The sequence below is a fragment of the Cyclopterus lumpus genome, chromosome 19, assembly GCF_009769545.1.
Source record: "Cyclopterus lumpus isolate fCycLum1 chromosome 19, fCycLum1.pri, whole genome shotgun sequence".
Lineage (NCBI taxonomy): Eukaryota > Metazoa > Chordata > Actinopteri > Perciformes > Cyclopteridae > Cyclopterus > Cyclopterus lumpus.
The window spans coordinates 6,088,930-6,109,526 of NC_046984.1; the positions used below are offsets into that span (position 1 = coordinate 6,088,930).

The following is a 20,597-nucleotide window of genomic DNA, read 5'->3' on the forward strand; positions in this document are numbered from 1 at the left end:
CCTTTCAACAACAAGGTGCAACAAATGACTGAGAGACACTATGCAAGATAAGAAGACAATACAACAATTCAAGTGAATCCAAATAGATAAAGGGAGACTCAAATAGGATAAGACAAATGAGACAGTGATACAAAGTACAGTGCAAGAGATGAATAGAAAGTCCCAAGTTGAACTTAAAAGGCAGATATGTGGTGTATGAAGCCTGAATGCTGCTTCTTGTTTTAATTGTTTTATATTGACTCTGGGGACAGAAATCAGAAGACCTGCCCCAGACAATCTGAGAGTCGATTGTTAGGATTTTAGAAAAAGCTGAAACTGGGAACCCCACTCACCTAAGAAATGTCTGACTAACCACCAACAAAACTCTTTAAAATATTCCTACTATTTTAAAAGAAAAATCCCCAAAATGTTAAATCCGATTAATGTTCTACAAATTCTATCAACCTAAAATTTTTATTTAAACGTATCTTGTGAGTGCCCCATTTCAAAGAAGTACAATAAAATGATCAAAAAACCCCAAATTGTCCTCAAAAGTAGGCAGTGAATGTTCTTGGGAAATAAAAAACACATCTTAAAAAGGACAGTTAACATAACAAATAACCAATTATTATTATGGGGTGTATTTCTTTCCCCCACACTCTGACTACACAGTTAGGACAGGAAGTAATAACTTAATAACTCTTCTTCGTTCATCACCCACATTCACGACGCCGCCGGGCTGGACGGCAGGACCGAGAATAGACCCGCGCATGCTCAGTGTTCGGTGAACAAACTCCGCCCTGTTCCGGGTTGATAATGGTTAATGTTGTGTGATTGGCTGAACAGGCTCGTCCTCGCGGTGTGGGCGGAGCTTCTCTGACCCGCAGTTAATCCAACAGGGATTGGTTTGAAATCAGCGGAGTGGAGAAAGGAAAGAGGAATGACGGAGCCCACTGTTTAAACTTCAGAAACACGGACATTAGACAACGCTAATGCACAGAGGAGTAACAACAGGATAATATAGAAGTTGTTTAACATGAGACTCTAACTTTGGAGCTGAGTTTTGTTGGGGGAGACGCAGAGGTATACGGGACAGTCCGTCGAGGGCTCAACATGGATGTTCGGGGAGCAGCGGTGCGGCTCTGAGGCTGTTTTCAGGGTCGTTTCTGGTCGTGAGTTTGGAGACGGAGCCGAGGAGCATTTCCAAGCAGGAGGCTGTTTGCAAGGTGAGCCTCTAAAACGGGACAGGAGATCCTCTCCTTAACTCAACACCGTTTGGTACCCGACTAATAACGCGTCTCTTTTTTTTTTGTTTCAATTTCCAGGATAAGAAAAATCCAAGTCTGTGAATTGTTGAAGGCTATAATTAGCTACGGTAAGTCATTTCACACTTTGCTGTTTGTATTGGCCATACTATTCCAACTTGTTAATTCAAGTTTACCCGCAGCATTAATTCACAGAAGTACAATAAATCACTTTTATTGAAGTAAAGTTAAAGCAAAGACAGATGTGACAAATGTTTCTGATGAATAAATCCCAGTGGTGGTGGTTGTTGCTTCAGCCAGTATTCTAATCCAGTCTGGCTGTCACCCATACCATTACTTGCAATAAATTATCCCCCCTTCCCCTTTCCATCTGTTGCGTAGCTTTATTCCTGACCCCTAGCCTCTCTAATATATTATTCCTCTGCGTGTGACCTTTTTTTGCTTTTCAAACACACAGATGTCCTTGTGCTTCAGCTCGGCATCATTTTACTGTCACCTGCATTGTGCTCGTGTGTTGCTGCTGATGCCTTGTTCTCCTTGTTGACATGCGGATGTGCTGATGCCTGGCAAACCAATACAAATGTCACACACACTCGTGCACACACATCGCAGCTCCTCTCAGTCTAACGCACAAGAGTGTGAAAGTGGCCTAACTCATTTATCAAACCACCAAATGAAATCTCTTGATTTTAACGCAATTAGTGTTGTCAATGGTGTGTGTGTGTGTGTGTGTGTGTGTGTGTGTGTGTGTGTGTGTGTGTGTGTGTGTGTGTGTGTGTGTGTGTGTGTGTGTGTGTGTGTGTGTGTGTGTGTGTGTGTGTGTGTGTGTGTGTGTGTGTGTGTGTGTGTGTGTGTGTGTGTGTGTGTGTGTGTGTGTGTGTGTGTGTGTGTGTGTGTGGCATCATGTCAGCCTGTCTTTGTCCACGCTGCTTGATGAGAGGGCTTTGTGGCCTTTGGTTGCCATGCTTCTCTGGCAGATGAGCATGATAGGTCAACAATGAAGGATACCCTCTTTCTCATTCACTGACCGTTTTCTAGCATTCATGTCCTCTCTTTTATCATTTGTTTTTCGTTATTTATATTTGAAAGTATGTATGGGTGTATTTGCGTCAGCCCCCTGCTCCGACTCGCATAAACATCGAGGTCTACGCTCTGTATGACAGCCGTCTGTCAGTGTAGAAGAACAAACTTTACCCTGAGAACATTACTGTGTCGCCTCGGAGACGGTGACAAGCTGCTGCTTACGTAACATGTCATCTTCTGGAGCTGCAGTGGATGTGGCAGCATATGTATCTTCATATTCGCTTAAATCTGGTCAGGCTGGAGGCAGTTGTTCGACTCGCTCGTTAGATATGGAAAGATATCTGAATCTCAGAGGTGGGAATTGCAGGTCTTTGAAGCTGTTACGAAACATTTTTAGGTCCATTATGTTTTTTTCAGAGTATTTTACAGAGCATATGAAATGCAGTTTGATTGCAGAAACAATTCAGTGATTGAGAACATCAGCTTTAAATGCTGTTTGTTTTCTTTCAGCCCTGCACATTGTCTTATACATCGCACCATTCTCCCCCGAATGTTAAATTATCATATACGGAGGAATCAGTGAAGCCTTAAAATACCAGAATGCCTTGCAGGTTAATGTTGCATCTCTTAATTTGGAGAAGAAAAAAACAGTGCTATCAAGCTCACACACTCCACCTAAAGCACAGCTGATTCGTTGATGTTTGGGCATGTTATCTGGCAGGGGTCAAATGGCATTCTGGGAGATATAGGAACTAACACAAATATATGTTCTCTTCCCAGAAAGTCCAACACAAATACCATTGTACAAATGCCACACACACATGCTTGCCTCATGGCGAAATGGTGACCTGTAGTGTTTATCCTATATCTGTCTTCCGATCTCAGATTACACATGATGTTGATAACAGAGTGTGAGATCTATATTCCAGGTTGATGATTACAAGTGGAATCTTCATACTTAATGAATTGTGTCACAGCATAGTTTGAAAAGAGTTTCTGTGGTTTCCATATGTATTTACAGAGACCTCATCTGTGTTCCGTGTCACTTTCAGATGTTGAAGCTGTGGAGGCGAGACGTGCCGCTCTCAGAGAGGCTGGGGGAGGACTCTGTCCTGGCGGCAGTACCAGCCCCCCCACCAACAGCAGCCCCAGTGGGCCCCAACATTTCATGGCTCCCTGAAGCCCCATTGCTGAGCCCAGACCAGCCCATCTTCCTCATGACTCCCGCAGCGCAGGCTGTGTCTGGCTTCTTTGTCTGGACCGCACTCATCCTCACCTGTCACCAGGTAACCGTTTCCAAACAGCATAAGGAGTTTGGAGGGGTTAAATCCTCCTCTCTAAATGGTTTGAATTACTCGATGGAGATACAGATGCTGTGATTTGACTGAGCAGATTGGCTGTGTGTGTGCGCGTGCGTTTGTGCGTGTGTGTGTGTGAGAGTCGATGCACAAATTATGTGGTCCTGCAAACACACACATCTGCTCATGCCCAGAGAAGGGCAATGTTGCTTGGCAACATCCCTCAGCAGGTGTTTGTGATACAGAGCATGAATGCGCTCACACATCTCACACACACACACACACACACACACACACACACACACACACACAAAGGTGAAACTTGATCCAGGAGGATGAAAAGCTGAATAGAGTCTGTGTTTTTGTCTTCCACACATTCCTGAGCGAAGATATAGGAGAGGTGACGTATATATTGATTAAAATCAGTGAGAGACACACTGATAAGATGGCAAAGAAACGTTAATGATAGACATAATAATCTGAATATTCTTAGGAATCTGTGTTTTTTACAACTCTAACTTTTTATAAAGCTCACAGAAGCTCTGTTCAAGCCTAACTTGTAGACTTGCGGTCTTATCTCCCTGCACACACTTTTAAAGCCTTCAAATCGGGCTTATGAGCTTACAAGCCAAAGTAAGAATAGGGAAGCAGCTTTTCACACTAGAAAATCTTACTTCTAATCTAGACTGCACTGCACCTTAAACTGGATTTCATTGCACCGCTGATGTTTTATACTTGCATTTCCCTCCTGTCTCTCCCAGATCTACATGCACCTACGTTTCTACAGCTCACCCCGGGAGCAGCGCCACATCGTACGCATCCTCTTCATCGTTCCTATCTACGCCTTTGACTCCTGGCTCAGCCTCCTCTTCTTCACCAACGACCAGTACTACGTGTACTTTGACACCGTCAGGGACTGCTACGAGGGTAAGGACATGCTTTTGTTTGAGGTTGCAGTTTTGTTAATGCCACCAATTCAGCAGACAACAAGGGCGGCGGGGGCACAAAAATCGATGAACTGCTTCGACAGTCCAGAGAGAACGGCTCTCGCCTCGAGCTTGTTTGTTGGAATGCTTGTCTGGGAGTGATTATGGTTGCACCGGGGGGGGCAAAAAGGCCAAAGCCACTCCACGTTTGGTCAAAATGGCAGTAACATCGCCACGTGTAGAAGCTTGCATTCCCACCCAGGGTTCATCTAGGCTAAAAATCTGAACTTTCATGATACGCTAAGTTGTGAAGATGCATTTAATGGCATTTTGTTTGATCCCATTGATGGTTAGAAATTTCAGATTTTCAAATCCTTCCCGGCATCTTTTCCAGTTAATTTGCTGAAACGCATTGTGATCAAATCTGTCCGTCCATCCTTTTACAGATGATTCCACCCACTCAGTAAATGTTTATTTTGCAAAGTGCCCTCTCACCTTTTATTAGAATCCGGTCTTTTCTGTCGTAGACCTGTATTCATTTATCTGTTTACTACATTTTGAATTGTAGCAGACTAATCCTTTAAACACATACTTTTGGCAACACGTGTAAAAATGACCAACTCTACACATGGAAGAATAAAAAAAGAATGAACTATTATGTATTTTTTATTTAAACTACAGTACTCTTCTCTTTGACTGAGAACTTGAAATGGGTGGCATGGCAATTGGTGTGACTTTTTAATTATGATGGTCAAACTCTTTGTTTTGTAATTCCTTGTCTTAATGTTCATATATTACTGCAATATTTCAAACACCACAGTCCCAATAACAGGGCCTCCACTAAGTGGAATACAACCATCATTTAATGCCATTAAATACAGCGGTGCTTTTTGTTGTCGTCTGTGTGTGTGTGCTTGTTCAGAGTTTTCACAGTAACGGAAGTTGGAGCCTTTTTAGCTTCTGTACGTATTCCCCAGTGAAGCACATATCAGAATCAGAAACTTTTAATAGCCAAGTAGGTTTAAACCTACAAGGAACTTAGCGTGGTGGATGGTGCAACATAGGACATCAGACATAACAAGCAACAACAAGCAACAGACAACAAATAAACAATCAACAAAGTGCAGACGAGACATAGAATAAAAATGTCAAATGTACAGTGTAAGATAAAGTGCAATTATAAAGTGTATGTAATGTTTAAGTTAAAGTGACGTGTGTTATTTAAGTGTGCTGGTATGTGCAGAGGAGTGACCGGTGGAAAATGGTCCAAGGGATGAAAGAGATGAAAGAGTTCAGGGGTAGTAAGTAAATAGTCTGGGGGTGTTAAATAGACCAGGGGATGGAAGAGACACAGTCAGTGAGCGGTGTCCATTTACAAGAATGATTTAAATCAAATCCTTTACATTTAATTGGGCGGCTAAACAGTGGACGGGGATATCATTAAAGTTGCAGATTGATTGATGGAAAGTTGTCATGTTGTTGTTGTTGAAATTGGTCGCAGATGGCGTATGTAAGCACACTTTACAAAAATGTTTTTTTTAAAGACAATTTTTGTAAATATTTTGCCTATTTTATTAAATATACTATACAATACGACCGACGGTGTGATCTCAAAAGGTTGAAAGGGCATTTTTCATTCCAACTGGACTTTAATGCGCACTGATTCATGTATTTGGATAGAAGCACTTCTTCATTCCCAAGTTGTTTTTAGTTTATCAGCTGAGGGCTTTTCAGTTATCCACACATTTAGTTTATTCATATAAATTTAGTTTTGATATTACTTTAAATTGAATTGGTGCGACTATAATCTAGTGAAACTGGGATGTAAACATGGATCAATGGCTGACTGTTCAAGGTATAATATGGAGTTTATTTGTGTGCGGTCGGAAAAGTCGATGGGGAGCTGGCAGCTCCGCTGAGCGGAAGGATGACGCAACCAAAACAAATGCTGTCCAGTGCTTCCAATCTCTGACGGCTCTTAACTGTTTGAGTTGGCAGACAGGCGGCCGACTGCTCCTCATTCTCCATAGTCAGTTGTGACGTTCAGGATAGCAATAGTCCACTCGCTGTGAGTGACGCGGGTGTCAGTTCCTGTATCCGCAAATTGATGATGTCACATGCTTTTGAATGTGAAGGGGACGGACGGTTCTGCTTTTGGCAGGAAGCGCCATCAGTATTGTGGTCGTCATATTGCTCTCTCGTACAGATGGCTCTCCTCTCTTTGTCTTCCCTCCCTTCGTTTTTTTTCTCTCAACCAAATCTTTTTCAGCACCTTTCCAACTTTTCCTCCTGTTGTTGTCCTCTCCTCCTCTCTTCCTCCCGTTTGTCTTTCCTTCCCACAATGCTGCTGAGCCCTGCCCAGATATTTTTCCTGAGCAAGGAAGGCCAACCTGTTGCATGGCAACCGCGCTTGCAAATCTTCCTCATCAACCAGAATGGCTGCATCGCTTAATGACTTTCTCTCAACCAAACTTGCTGCAAAGTTCAGATTCTCATTGTAAGTCGACCTACTGTATCACCGTGGCAACTGGCCCGGCGAACGGGGGGGGGGGGGGGTGGTCCTTGGAGAGAAGTGAAAGAGCACAATGGTGAACAGCTGAGACGCAGAGAGCTACGCAGATCAACCTCATCGCTCGGCTTGGTGCGTTTGCTTCTCTCGGCATTTACGGCATCTTATCACACAAGTATTGTCTGACGTACGGCAGCAGACCACACAATGACTGACTGTGTGTGTGTGTGTGTGTGTGTGTGTGTGTGTGTGTGTGTGTTTGTGGGTGGAGTAGAGCTAGAGTCAGAGTGAGAGAAGGAAACTATCTTAACTCATATCATAACCCCTTCTGAACCCTCCCCCCCTCCCACACACACATACACACACACACCCAACATGGCACACACCCAAGATGTATCACATTTTCTCCGCAGTAAGCTGATATACACCCCTACCCGCTCACCATATCTGTACCTCACATGCACAGTCATGAGACTAGAGTGTGTTAACAGGATTAGCCTGGCTGTGTTTTTATGAGCCCCGCGGTCGTCATCACCCTCTCAGAGGAGCGATAATCCACTGGTCACAAGAGACAGTCAGGTGAAGATCAGTCACGTGTTGACGTTGCAGCTTGAGGCCAGAAGCAAATTCCTGCCATAATTTAGTGGAAAGGTTCTGAAGTCAGAAGAAGTTTGAGTCTGAGTGTGTACAGCAGACACAAAGTCTGTCAGTTTGACTTTGAGAGACAAAGTTAAAGCTCATATCATCGTTGTCGATTTAAAAAACATTCCACAATGTTTTATAGTTTCTGGATCCAGACAACTTCCTCTCTTCCCCGTGGTACAATGTCTTGATTCTTGTTAACCTTTTACAGCGATGGTGTGTGAACCTGGTTTAGAGTCACGGTCATGTCCATTTCTTCACACCGTTGGTGTGAAATCTTTAAGAAACGACATGTCATGTCTTACTGTCCCGCTGAAATCATATTAAATCTAACATTTTACGGCTGCAGGGCGTGTTATCCACTACAATCGGCAGTCTTTTAGAACTTTACATATCAATCACACATGATTCTGCGATATGTTTGCTTGCAGATGTCCAAATAGGTGGGACAGGAAGTGATGTGTGTTGTGTTGGTGTGACTGCGTGGGGGTGGGGCACTGAGTGATTCACTCTGCTGTACGGTTTAGTTTGTGGCATTTCAGTGAGAGCAGTTTGCTCACAGTTGCTGTTTGAAGTGGATGCCGTTCAAAGTCTTTCAAGTGCAGCATATTGATACGTAACACATGCTGCGACATAAAGTAAACCTTTACTTTATGTCAAGTTGAAGATTGTATCTTAAAGCAGAAGTACAGTGAACAGGCGCCAGTCGTGGAGGAAGACATTGTGACATGTCACAGTAGATAAAAAGCCATGAAACATCATGCTGGCTTGTGAAGGACTACCATGATTATTAATATAAGTAAATGCATAGAGACAATAACAACTTTTCTCTCCTTATTTGTCCCCAGCATTTGTGATTTACAACTTCCTGAGTCTGTGCTATGAATACCTGGGAGGAGAGAGCGCCATCATGGCGGAAATCAGAGGAAAACCCATCGAGTAAGTCTCAGATAGTCTCTGGTGAAGCATTAGATTCTGAAAGGCTATTAAACCCAGCATGAAACTCGGGTGTTTGATTAGGAGATTTTGGTTGTTTTTTTACAGCTATTGTTGTGCATATTCTCAGTTGTATTTATTTCCCATCAGGTCCAGCTGTATGTACGGTACCTGCTGTCTAAGGGGAAAGGCCTACTCCATCGGCTTCCTGCGGTTCTGTAAGCAGGCCACTCTGCAGTTCTGCGTGGTCAAACCACTTATGGCCGCCATCACCGTCATCCTTCAGGCCTTCGGCAAATACAAGGACGGAGACTTCAAGTAAGTGCAGGAAGTCTATCCGCTCGGCCTGGATCGCCTGTTGGGTTCACATGTTGCTTCTGATTGGTGGAGCTGGAAATACAAGTAGATACGAAAACAGCTGCTTTGCAAAATAATTTAATATAATAATAATAAAATAATTTATGGATTACTCTTTTTTTTTTCTTCTTCTTTTTAACAAAAAAATAAATATATATATATATTAATTGAATGACCCAGACTGATCATCACCTCGTCCATTAATCGTTCCACTTTGGGGCAATAATCTCTAATGGGATATTTTGGGCTTTTAGCACGAACAAAACCAACCTCTAAATCATCTGCACAACTAACGCCGTTCTCTCCGGCTTCTTCTCTCTTGACAGTGTTGCCGGCGGCTACCTCTACGTGACCATCATCTACAACATCTCCGTGAGCTTGTCTTTGTACGCCCTCTTCCTCTTTTACTTCTCCACCAGGGAGCTGCTCAGCCCGTACAGCCCCATGCTCAAGTTTCTCATGGTCAAGTCCGTCATCTTCCTCTCCTTCTGGCAGGGTAGGGTACCTTCGCAAGACGCAGCATGCCTCATTTCTTCATACGTGTGCAAACCAAGCATCTTATCATTTGTGGTCAGGCATGCTGCTCGCCATCCTGGAGAAGTGTGGGGCCATCCCTCAGATCAACTCGCTGGAGGTGTCTGTCGGCGAGGGGACGGTCGCTGCCGGCTACCAGAACTTTATCATTTGCATTGAGATGTTCTTCGCGGCGCTGGCTCTGCGCCACGCTTTCACATACAATGTCTACATGGACAAGAGTCTCGATTCCCAAGGTGAGGAGGGAAGAAAGAAGGACCCTTCCAGTAAGAGTTGTATCACCACACCAGAGTTTACTGTTCCAAAAGGAAACATCTAGATATTATTAAATAGCCTTTTGTCTCTTTCATTGCCATCAATGTGGATATTTATTTTTTTCTTCCTTCATCTCCCTCCTTTTGATCACACCTTGATTTACTTTGTCCCCTTTATTTGTTTCTGTTCCATCATCTCACTTACTTCCTGTTTCTACACATCCATCTTGATGTGTCTCTTTTCTTCTCTGCTGTGCCATAAAGGACCTGTTCCTACTTATGGAGAGTTTGGTAGGTTCAACACTGACAATCAACCCCCCCCCCCTCTCTCTCTCTCTTTTGGTTCATGCTGCTACTGTTTTTAGATAGTCCTGACCAGCTGAGTTAGTTTCTATTTCTTGTTCCTCCAAGGTGTTGATTGTGTTTTGGTTCTGTTTACCTGCCACTCTTTTTGTTCTGCTTCTTATGTCGTCTTCCTCTTCCTAAATTGATCACATTTTACTTTCCCCTTTGTCTTGTTTTGCTTTTCCCTTTTCTTTTCCCTCTCTAAATCACATCCACTGTCCCGTTACAATTCTTCCTTTTTCGCCCATTTCGTCCTTCTGTCCTGCTGTTTAGTACCCTCTAAATCACTGATGCCCCGTTCTTCTGTCTTTTCCTCTCCCACCCTTCTCCTCTTCCACTAAATCACTTCTCTTCTCACTCTCCTCTGACTCTATTCTCACTTCTCCCTTTTTCACCCTCCCTTTTTTGATTTGCTCCCACATCCCTGCTTAAATCACCATACATCCACCCTCCCATTATGTTCTCCCCACTTTTTTTTCTTTCAGTCCTTTCCTCCCTCTTCTTACTTTTCTCTCCCCTAAATCACCCCTATGTCCTTTTATTTTCCTCTTTTCTACCCCCCTTCTCCTGACCTCTAACTCTCTGGTCCGCCTCCCGCAGGCCGCTGTGCCCCCATGAAGAGCATCTCCAGCAGCCTGAAGGAGACCATGAACCCGGGCGACATGGTGCAGGACGCCATCCACAACTTCTCCCCGGCCTACCAGCAGTACACCCAGCAGTCCACACTGGAGCAGGGGGCCCCGGCGGCCGCCTCCCGCGCACACAGTGCCGTCGGCGGCCGCGGGGACACAGAGAAGACCCTCCTGCTCAGCTCCGACGACGAGTTCTAGCGCCGAATCTGATTCGGAGCGTTTTCTGTGCTTCATCCTTTTCGTTGTGTGAGTGATTAGAGAGATGTGCGTCTGACGTTTCTGATTTTGAGACTGATCACGAATGCGAGGACCTTCCCGCAGCAACATTTATGTACCCACATTTACTAAGGGTGTCTTTTCGTTGGTACACTTTAAGCCAATTTTTTGTTTTTTCAAAGTTGGCCAGGAAATGAAAAGGGTTGTGTTGAGTTTGGAAAGTTTGTGAGTCACACTCTTGCATACTGAGTCATACTTGACTCTTGGAATGAAAGTTTTCTGGCTTTGATGAATTTCCCATTTCCGCTCATTCTTGTGGCAATGCAATCGTCCCAATGGATTTTTATTAATTTCTTTTAAGGACCTGAATTGGTTTGTAGTTTTGAAGATTGTTATTGGCTGTGTTTAACAAGCCATAAAAATCCTTAAAGTTTAATTTTAATTATTTTCTCCATGACTGGAAATACAAAATATCATTACGGTTTTGATCTTTTAGTTTTGTGAACTTATTAATTTGCAACTATTTAACAAATTATGTAGTCTGCAAATACATTTTTGTGCTTCAAACAGAAGCTGTTTTCAGTATCGTAGCAGTCTTTTTGTACAGTTATTACAAAATACAAGGGGAATGTATGTCTAGATGAATTGTAAAAGAGCTTGGGGGGGACCCTGGTGCATTGTGGGATTTTAAGGGGCATCCTTCACTGCATTGTGGGGATGGATTTAAAGGGAAACCAATTCAGAAACATGAGTTTGTCAATTGTATGGATCAATGTTGTTATTGATATTTGTGGAGCAGATTATAGATTATACAGTACATCTGCTGCATAACTGAAGGGCCACAGCAGAGTGGGTCAGGATTACAGTACACTGGTGTAATTCAATGGCTGGGATTAAAGCTTGCGCCTGTTCACTCAGAGTGGACCGCTGCAGACCACAATGTAGGTTAACTGGATTGAGGGATAAACAAGAGAGGAATATAGGTTAAAAATAACTGTAGGTGCTTGTTCTCAGTCGAGGAGCGCTATGAAAGGAATTAAATATTTTCTCTGTTCATATATGTACGCTATTCCAAATATTTATGTCAAAGTGAAATTCTAATTGTCTCACTTGTGTGTGCGTGAAAGGAATTGATAGCGCTATTGTGCATACTTTTCTGGTATTCAGAAGGGAAGCCTTTGCAGCAAACAACCGAGGACCAATCGGATTACCAGCAAATGTTGGGTCAGTCGCTACCCAACATTTTAATATTCATGCCAACTGGAGAACTCTAATGTAACTTTTATATATTTTTTTTCTTTGATAACTAGAAGATTGATCAAAGTACTAGTTAAAAATAAGTTTTTTTTAAATTTATTTTTTTATCTTTTCATCTTTACAATATAGTAAATATTCCCTGTTCAAACAATAACGTGTAATACGTAAACATATTGCATTTCTTTGACTCCAATGCTCTTCCAGGCATTCTTGTCTTGTAAATTTGCACCGCAGGCAGAGCTGGTTATTTTTAAAAAAAGACACAAATTGAAGTCCTTGAGTCATCTGAATGAGTCACACGGAGTCTGCCACCGTGTTTATTTACTGTCCCCACTGTCACTGCGCCGCTGTAGCTGCGCATGAACACCAGGGGGCCGCGTGGAAACGACGTGGACTCCTTCTCACTCTTTATCTGAGGGCAGACAGGCAGTTATCTCACACGTTAAGCTTGGTGCACATGCAACTGCTTTGTCTGAGCACCAGTCTGTCACTTCTTTTAATCCTCCCGTCGCTCTGCGTGTTGCCATCACAGGAAAGAAGCCAGCCTCAGACGATGGTCGTGGGTCTTTTTTTCATTTTTATTTCTGCTTCTGCCTGACAGAATATTGGTTTTAAATAGGACAGAAGCCACGTCTGTGCACAGGCGCAGGGTGCTATTTTTAGACGGTGCTCAGTGTTGTCTGGATAATTGGGCTCCTATACATGTTGACATGAACACACACTGACGGAGCTTTATCCAGATACACACTGTGTGTTAACTATGTGCAGTTTCTTGTCCATATAAATGCATTTTTAATGCAGAGCTGCCAAACGACAGTGCCGATATTTCTGGGTTGAAGAATACTTTTTTTTATTTTTTTGCAACGTTGGTGTGCTTCTTTAAATTGTGACATTTGGACACACTTTGAAAGCTTCATCCTCTTTCTCTTAAGCGTAAAGATGTATATGAATCTAGCTGCAGACTAATGTTGTACATTAGAGGTTAAAGTCTTCAGGAGGACAAGTAGTGATGAGTGTTGAAAGTCATACAAGCTCTAAAGAGAAGGGAAAAATACATAGTTTTGTAATTTTACTTTGTCTTTTTTATTTCTTTGTATATGATAAAGCTGCTCATGATGCTGTTATTTCATGTCAAATGGAGAATATATAATAAAAGATATTTAGACTAAGTCAACCGCTTGTTTGTTTTGTTTAAAGCCTCAGTGGGTAAACTGTTTAAAGAGCCTCTTCAAACAGATGCACTGCTTCAAATAACAACTTGTCTGAAAGTATCTTTCGATACAAAAAAAAGGATGGAAAGAACACAGCCTGAATTAAAGATTGAGGGTTCATATCACAACATCTCAGCATTACCAGCTGGATGCTGCTTGGACAGGTTTTAGAAGAGGCATTTCAAATGAAATACAACCGGCTTTGTTTGTTTTTTGTAAACGGCCCATGCTTGTTTTGAAGGCCAATGCACTTCTACGATTCATCCGCCAGCGGAATGAAAACCCATTCATCTATTTTCTCTGATGCTCCACTGCCGTCAGTCAGTGTTCCTCATGTGTGATGTCCGGCTACATCCGCAGAGTCAGCATTATTTTTGCATTGCACAGAAGGTAACGTGAGGTTTTATGTAAAGTGTATTTGAACATTATTTACAGATTTATTTTTAATCTAATCTTTTTAAAAAAAATAAAAAAACACGTAAGCACTAGTTTCAACATTTCATCCTCGGTCAAAAGAAACAATACTCTGCTTCTACTTTTTAACCTAGAGGTTATCTTCTGATCCAGAGCGATAACTTGTGCAACACTTCCTGCAGATCCACTTCCTTGTGCATCTAACCCACAACCACAAAAGCACCATTTTATGTACAATATGTACAACATTTATTATAATTAATATATAAAATAGACAATGTACTTAAATTTTCACAATAGAAAAAATACAAGTAATAAATACAAAAAACATTTTTTTGTTTTGCAAGTATTACAAAACATCCAGCACAGTTTGACAGATGTGAGACGTTAAAATATTGGGATAAATGCTTTGCCACACAGATATTCATATAGCTAAATATATGCCTCATATCTTGGTCAACACAGTCTATTGTGTTACGATGCCTGCTTATAAATGATATTGCTAGCACTACTCAGTGGCCTAGACTCTGACACCCGGGCCCGTTTGAGCACATCTGGGCTGAAACCGGCCCGTGACTGATGGCGGTTTTCAAGTGAATTAAAGCGCCACCTCTTTCAACCTCCTCTCCCAGTCCGCCTTGCCTACTTTCGTTATCCATCGTTCCAACAACTCCCTCCACCTTCCAGTCTTCTCCTCATCTCCATCGCTCTTTCCACATTTACCGTTTTCCTTTAACATCCCCGTGGATCTGCCCGACCGGCCAATACAGAAGTGACCTCAATTTTTCACACATAAAACATACAAATCATCATAGAAAAATAATATCCCTCCAAGAATCCACTAGGACAAGCCAGTACAGACATGGCAGAAAACAAAAAAAACACACGCAAAAATATCATCATACAGCAATATGGCCATTGGCTTTGAGCATATTTCTACATAGCTAATAATTAACATTTTGTAAAGTAATCATCGTTGCCACACAACACAATAATTAGACATGAGAATATCCCCGGACTAGTCATAAGTACTTCTGAACACACAGAACATCACAGCACTCGTTAGCTTGTCTTTTCATAACATCTACCTTTAAATACAAATAAAATATAGAATATATCTCTGATAAATGTCACTCAACATTTTCGTCACTCAACATTTTCGTCTCTCAACGGCACATACAAACATTACAAATAAGAACACAAGACGGGAATGTATGCAGAGGATTTGCATCGGCTTCAACGTAATTCCTACCAGATGCGACTCCGCTATTACACGTTCGTAGCAAAATGACCAACATCTGTTGTTGGGAGTCTACCAGATATGAAAAAAAAAAAAAAAGCAGACTGTAGCACATTTACTGCACAGTAGGGATTGTGAATTGAGCAACGAGGGATTACAGCTCAGAAAACAGGAGAATTCAGAGAGCCTGAATAAAGAAATGTGCGGTCAACAATGAGCGATTACAGTCTGGTTTTTTTACCCTTTCCCCTCTTAGGTTTGCATTCTTCTCACTCCGACATACACTGAAGGCACTGCATTAATGTGAGAAATGTGTACACAAGCAGTACAAAACTACTTTCGTAGAACAGGTAGGAAGTAGTGGCAGACACATCCAAAAAGAAATGTCACTGAATGAACAGGAAGGAATTCATTGACTCACAAATTCAGCGTTTCTCAACCACCTCTGAACTGCATGGACATTTTTTTTGCTTGCAGAAATCCGTGTGACCCCCCAAACAGTTATTAGTCTCCCCCCGCCCTCCTCCCACCCACCTGCATATCAAGTGAAACCAAGGTTGAGAAACTCTGCATTAATGACAAACACGAGTGAATGAATCAGACTTTGGGACAGTTTCTCGCACAGTAGCAGAGACACACGGGCCCGGGCTGGTATGAGAGGCAGCGAGTAACTTCAGACTACGACCGGAACAGGAATGCGAGCCGTGGAGCTGGAGGGAGCCGCACACGTGTCCGCTCCACCCTGGCATTTCGCTGTCGGTCAGGTGGCACGGCCGGAAGCAGAGAGAAGCCCCGGCCACGCGGCAGCACAAATCGGGAGAGCACCAGCGTCGGAGCCGGGTCTGTTGAGCAGTGAACATGTACAGTAACTCTGGTTGGGTGGGCCTGGCTTCAGTCAGAGTCCAGTTCGTCAATGTCTACGCCCCGGGTGGACCGGGGGACTGAGTGTGAGGGTTTTTGTGCAAGCGTGTGGACTGCGAGTGCGTCGGTGCTCGACGCCTCGTTCACATTAAGCCTGCTGCATCTTTCTGGACATACCTTGGAAAACAAATGCACTGAAGTAAGTATCTGAGCCGCGGTGTCCTAAACCAGCGTAAGTGGAGGACACCTCGGTCCTTGGTGGGGTTTTTTGGCAGCTCCTGGCCCGTAGCTTTGGAAAACTACGCGTAGCCTCTGTGGGGACGGCGCGTTGCACTTTGCCGACACGGCGTCACACAGGCATGAAGGACTCCTGCGGACGTAAATCCTATGGAATTTCAAAAATGTGAACGAGGCGTAATGCAGACAAGTGCTTAGTATTTTCCTACTAAAATTGTTTTCCTGTTCTTCGGCGTGTGTGTGTGTATAGCGTGTGTATATATATGCCTGTGTGTGTTTGCATTGCAGGTTGTGCATCCCCCCCCCCCCCCCCTCCCCTCCCCTCCCCTCCCCTTCCCACCCAGTCCAGCAACTCCTTCTAGGATGGCTCCTGATCTCTCTGTGGCTGAGGCTGTGGCGGACTCTTCACGATGGTGATGACTGACGCGGTGTTGAGGCGCGGGGCCGTGGCTAGTAGGTTGCCTCCCCCGGCCTCCAGGCCCCTGGCGAACCTCTGCAGTGCGGCCAGTCGCGCACCGAGCCCCTCCAGCTCTTTCCTCATGCCGGCGTTCTCCGCCCCGAGCCTCTCCACCTCTCTCTGGAGTTCTGTTTTCTGCAGTTCCAGGGCTTCACGCTGGGACACACGCTTGACTCGGCAGCTGGCGGCGTAGCCCCGGTTCTTCAAGGTGCGCCGGCGCTGCTTCAGCTTCTGGATCTCGTCGCGGGACATGCCGCGCAGGTGCAGGTTCAACTCTCGTACTGTGAGGGACATGAGCTCGTTGTCCGACAGGACTGGCACATTCTCACCACATTCCTGCTTCACCTGAAGGAAAAAGCAGGATGGGAGTAAACGTGGAGAAGGGAGAAAAGACAAAAAAAAATACGACCAATGGCATTAAAGAATTGCAAAAATAGACAAACAACACTGAGTTGTATTTCAGGCTGTGTGTTACTACCTTCAGGGCTTTGCTGTTTCTTTCTGATGTCATGATCCGACGGTCTTCAGCCTCTCCAAGCACCAGTCCACACAGATACAGACACTGTGGACGAACAGAAGCGGGACACAGAAAACATTTATGTTGTGACATGTGACTCTTGTGAATCATGCTGTTTTGGTTCAGATCTGGCCTGACATTTACCATCCGCTCACAAGACAGCCAGTCATGCACGCTAACGAAAAGGAGAACCCACAGATCTTTCATGCTTCTCCAAACGCGCTCCCTCATTAAACCCTGTGGTTTGATATTAAAGGAAGAGGAGGTTTTGAAAGCGACACGCCGTCCTCAGTTAGCTGAAATAGTGAGGAGGAAGTTATCGTGCGTCTGCCCTTTGGTTGCTCAAAGCAGGTGTCCTAACCAATTCCCTCAACACTTCCTCTTGTCAACACAACACCAACGGTTCAAAGCTTTCTTTGTGGAAAAAGATTTCTCACTGTTTCAAGAGACATTTAAAGTGACAGAGAACACAACATTGCAATAACAAGTTTAATAGAAACCAGCTGAAACTTTTCTGTAACGCTAATTATTTTTTCCCACGAAACCAATAAATCATGACAATAAAAATCTGAGTCTAGACACCAACATCAGGTAACTTTGCACACACTTTAATTGCCGCTTCCAATAACAACCAGCAATGACAGACGGAAGAGTTTTTGTTTAAGTCTGTACTGTCTCCGCATTTGGAAATACATGCTGAACGGTTAATACAGTGCAGGGACTTCCTACACTGGTCTTAAGGTTAGATCGCAGGTGTTGTTGTGTGGGAAAACATGTTAACTGGGACAAGCGAGTCACTTCTTGGTTGATTTGCTGGTTGTTTGTTTTCAGATCACTGTCATGTTGATTAAATGAAAAAGACCCTGTACTTGAACTTGAAGCTGTTTAAGCAATATCAATCGCTGACCAGAGCATACCGGATAGAAACGGCCACATGGTATGTTGGCAAGAAGCTACAATGCATTTGACTGTATTAACATTAAATCAAAGTGTTACTTTGACATCGAACCACAGGGTGTTTCCCCTCCACATGGCATTTGGAGAGTGAAAGTGTGAACTTTCTCATTTTTTGCAACAATGGTTTTCTTTTTGACTGGGCTTCTGTCTCTTTGTAGCCCAGAAGTGTGAGAAAGAAATCTACAAAAAAAAAGTTACAAGCATGGTTGTGCATGGAGCTTTGAGGGTGCTGATTAGCTTTTGACAGCTTCACAAATGAGCTAACTCATTTTTTCAGACAGATCCTGACAAGATCATGCTGGAGCTGAAATCCACTCCTTCTTTATTGTAGTCTTTGCTGGGTACCAGTGTGTTGTATGATTATTGTTGTTGTTACATATTGAAGATTTTGTTGTCAATAGAAATCTATCAGATGTGAAAATCTTGAAGATGCGGTCAGGCCCTTTGGTTTAAAAGCGGTATGTGACAGAACCTTCGGGGAGATCTGTTGTGAATCTGCGAAATATTTGTGTGTGAATTATTCAAGACAATTTTAAGTTAAATAAATAGTAAAGTATTTTAAGTAAATAGATTTTCTCCTTGCTTCATTACAAGTGCACACTATGTTACACTTCTATAAGTGAGGCATTTTCATTCTCTATCACTACTAATTGATGGCATCTTGTTCCAGGACTCAAAACTATCAAATCTAAAAGGGTGTAAAGCATCTGTGTAGAGAGAGTAGCCCCATTCAACATGTCAGAAAACAAACTGGACCCCCAACAAGTTGACCATGCTGCCGAGCAGGAGGACGCAAAGAGTCATCCAAGTGTCACATTTCGTCGGTTTCATTCTTAGGGCCCCATGGGCTCAGATTCAAAAGCCAAAAATAAATACAATTTCCATAAAGAAACTTGACTTCATAACAGTATAATGGGCGTTAACGGTACATGTAGGCCTAAAGCTCGTGGACAGTAGGCGTTGCTCCACATGAGCTTAAATAAAAGACGGTCTGGTCTGTAGTTTGCTGACATTTAACTGCCTTTTCCCGACATGCGTGGGACGTGGAGGTGGCCGGAACAGCGGCCGGCTGGAAAGCCCTCAGACCGCCGTTTCGTAAAGTCAGGGTGATTCAGCAATAAAGCGCCTGCTCAGCTCCACAAAGACCGCCCGTCAGTCCAAACCAGGAACACCAGCTGCGACCGCGTCTTCCCCGGGTCCGTCCAAACGGCACCGGATCTCCACGATGGTGCCTCCCTATAAATATCACTTAAGACGACGTACTTTTCTGCTCCCAAAGTGGGACGCAACAAGTGAACGCAGCACTGCCAAACGTAGGCTACGACTGACGCTAGTTAGCGGGGTTTGTAAAGTAAAACACCTCGAGATATGCTCAGTTTGGGACCTAAATGACTACAAAAACAAACTGGGAACAGGGAGACAGCCTCTGGATATATGTCCGTAGCTTCGCTCCATCCAGAATCCACCCGTATCCTTATAGGGAGAGGAGCTGGAGGTGAAGGCGCTGCTGCTATAGTAAACAGCCATCACGAGTGCCCTCGACATCCATTTTAGTAAGACTTTAAATAATCAATTTAAATTGTTGTATAACATATAGTTAAAAAAGAACAGTGGGAACATCGTTTGGCTGTCAGGTGTTACAAATATTGAGGCATAAATGTGAAGCGCGGGGCCACATGACCAGCATCATCTTAAACATGCTAGTAACGTTAACTGTTAGCACCTAGCATCAACGGCTCCGGACGAGCTAACCTAAAGGAGATTAAAGCAAACAGCTGCCTGCTCACTCGTCCTTGGTTGGTTGGCGAGTCCCCGGCAGAAAGAAGTCCCCTAGTGTTTGTCTATTTCCATCAGATCCCAGCTAAATATTTGAAGGTTTAATATTTAGTAAAACATATCATTTACCTGCTGGGTCGACGCGACGCTCGCGACAAAATGTCAGTCCGCCTTTTCCCGGAATTACTCCGCTGCTCTCTGAGGTTGGATTCTTTCATTCACAAAAAACACAAGCGACAATGACGTCAGGTCTAAAGAATGAGGGCGGAGCCAACTCCGCCCTCGCGGCGTACTCCGGGAGGATGTAAACAAGGAATCCCTGCGTCCCAGAACTTTTCCATGACCAGCCTCCCTTTTTATTCCCAGCAACAACAACTTCTCTGAACAAATTAAAGGATTTAGAGTCACACTTTGCTGACACAAGCGTTAGAAGCTATAAGGTGGGGAAGTTAAAAATCAGGCAGAATGTAACAACAAAAACAAGTACGAAAGATAAAATGCACACTTCGCACAAACATACTCATAGTTTAACATAAGTGTTGCATTTGATGACAAGCGGCGTTTTATAGGAAAATATATTTCCAGACAAACATGTTGTCTTTTGTCCATATGTGTATCTATATATAATGTAATGTTTTAATGCACCTGCAGTTGGAAATGTATGTTGAACATCGGGTTTAGGACCAATGGTTCTACTCTGAACTGTTTTCCAGTCCCACCGAGTTGCAAAACGGTGACAACTTTGGTCATATCA

General features: G+C 43.5%; 2 protein-coding genes across 2 annotated transcripts; one reads left to right on the forward strand and one right to left on the reverse strand.

Moving 5' to 3' along the window:
• The first annotated feature begins 830 nt into the window (after nucleotides 1-830).
• tmem184ba (transmembrane protein 184ba) lies at nucleotides 831-13,342 on the forward strand. Its single transcript, XM_034558327.1, has 9 exons — nucleotides 831-1,205; nucleotides 1,305-1,354; nucleotides 3,320-3,553; nucleotides 4,327-4,492; nucleotides 8,491-8,581; nucleotides 8,729-8,896; nucleotides 9,262-9,431; nucleotides 9,511-9,705; nucleotides 10,669-13,342. Exons 3-9 carry the CDS (start codon nucleotides 3,320-3,322, stop codon nucleotides 10,896-10,898), a joined length of 1,254 nt encoding a protein of 417 aa, XP_034414218.1. The 5' UTR covers nucleotides 831-1,205; nucleotides 1,305-1,354; the 3' UTR covers nucleotides 10,899-13,342.
• Nucleotides 13,343-16,471: 3,129 nt separating this feature from the next.
• Nucleotides 16,472-20,054, reverse strand: maff (v-maf avian musculoaponeurotic fibrosarcoma oncogene homolog F). The gene is made up of 3 exons (XM_034558877.1): nucleotides 19,973-20,054; nucleotides 17,072-17,155; nucleotides 16,472-16,938 (listed from the first exon to the last, which is right to left on the reverse strand). Exons 2-3 carry the CDS (start codon nucleotides 17,102-17,104, stop codon nucleotides 16,495-16,497), a joined length of 477 nt encoding a protein of 158 aa, XP_034414768.1. The 5' UTR covers nucleotides 17,105-17,155; nucleotides 19,973-20,054; the 3' UTR covers nucleotides 16,472-16,494.
• Nucleotides 20,055-20,597: the final 543 nt, after the last annotated feature.

Bases quoted from the DNA above. Each gene is read 5' to 3' on its own strand.
- tmem184ba (XM_034558327.1), top strand. From the start codon at position 3,320: ATGTTGAAGCTGTGGAGGCGAGACGTGCCGCTCTCAGAGAGGCTGGGG. The intron at 3,554-4,326 runs GTAACCGTTTCC...TGTCTCTCCCAG, and splicing joins TCATCCTCACCTGTCACCAG to ATCTACATGCACCTACGTTT. The intron at 9,706-10,668 runs GTGAGGAGGGAA...CGCCTCCCGCAG, and splicing joins CAAGAGTCTCGATTCCCAAG to GCCGCTGTGCCCCCATGAAG.
- maff (XM_034558877.1), bottom strand. From the start codon at position 17,104: ATGACATCAGAAAGAAACAGCAAAGCCCTGAAG. The intron at 16,939-17,071 runs GTAGTAACACAC...TTTTTCCTTCAG, and splicing joins GAAACAGCAAAGCCCTGAAG to GTGAAGCAGGAATGTGGTGA.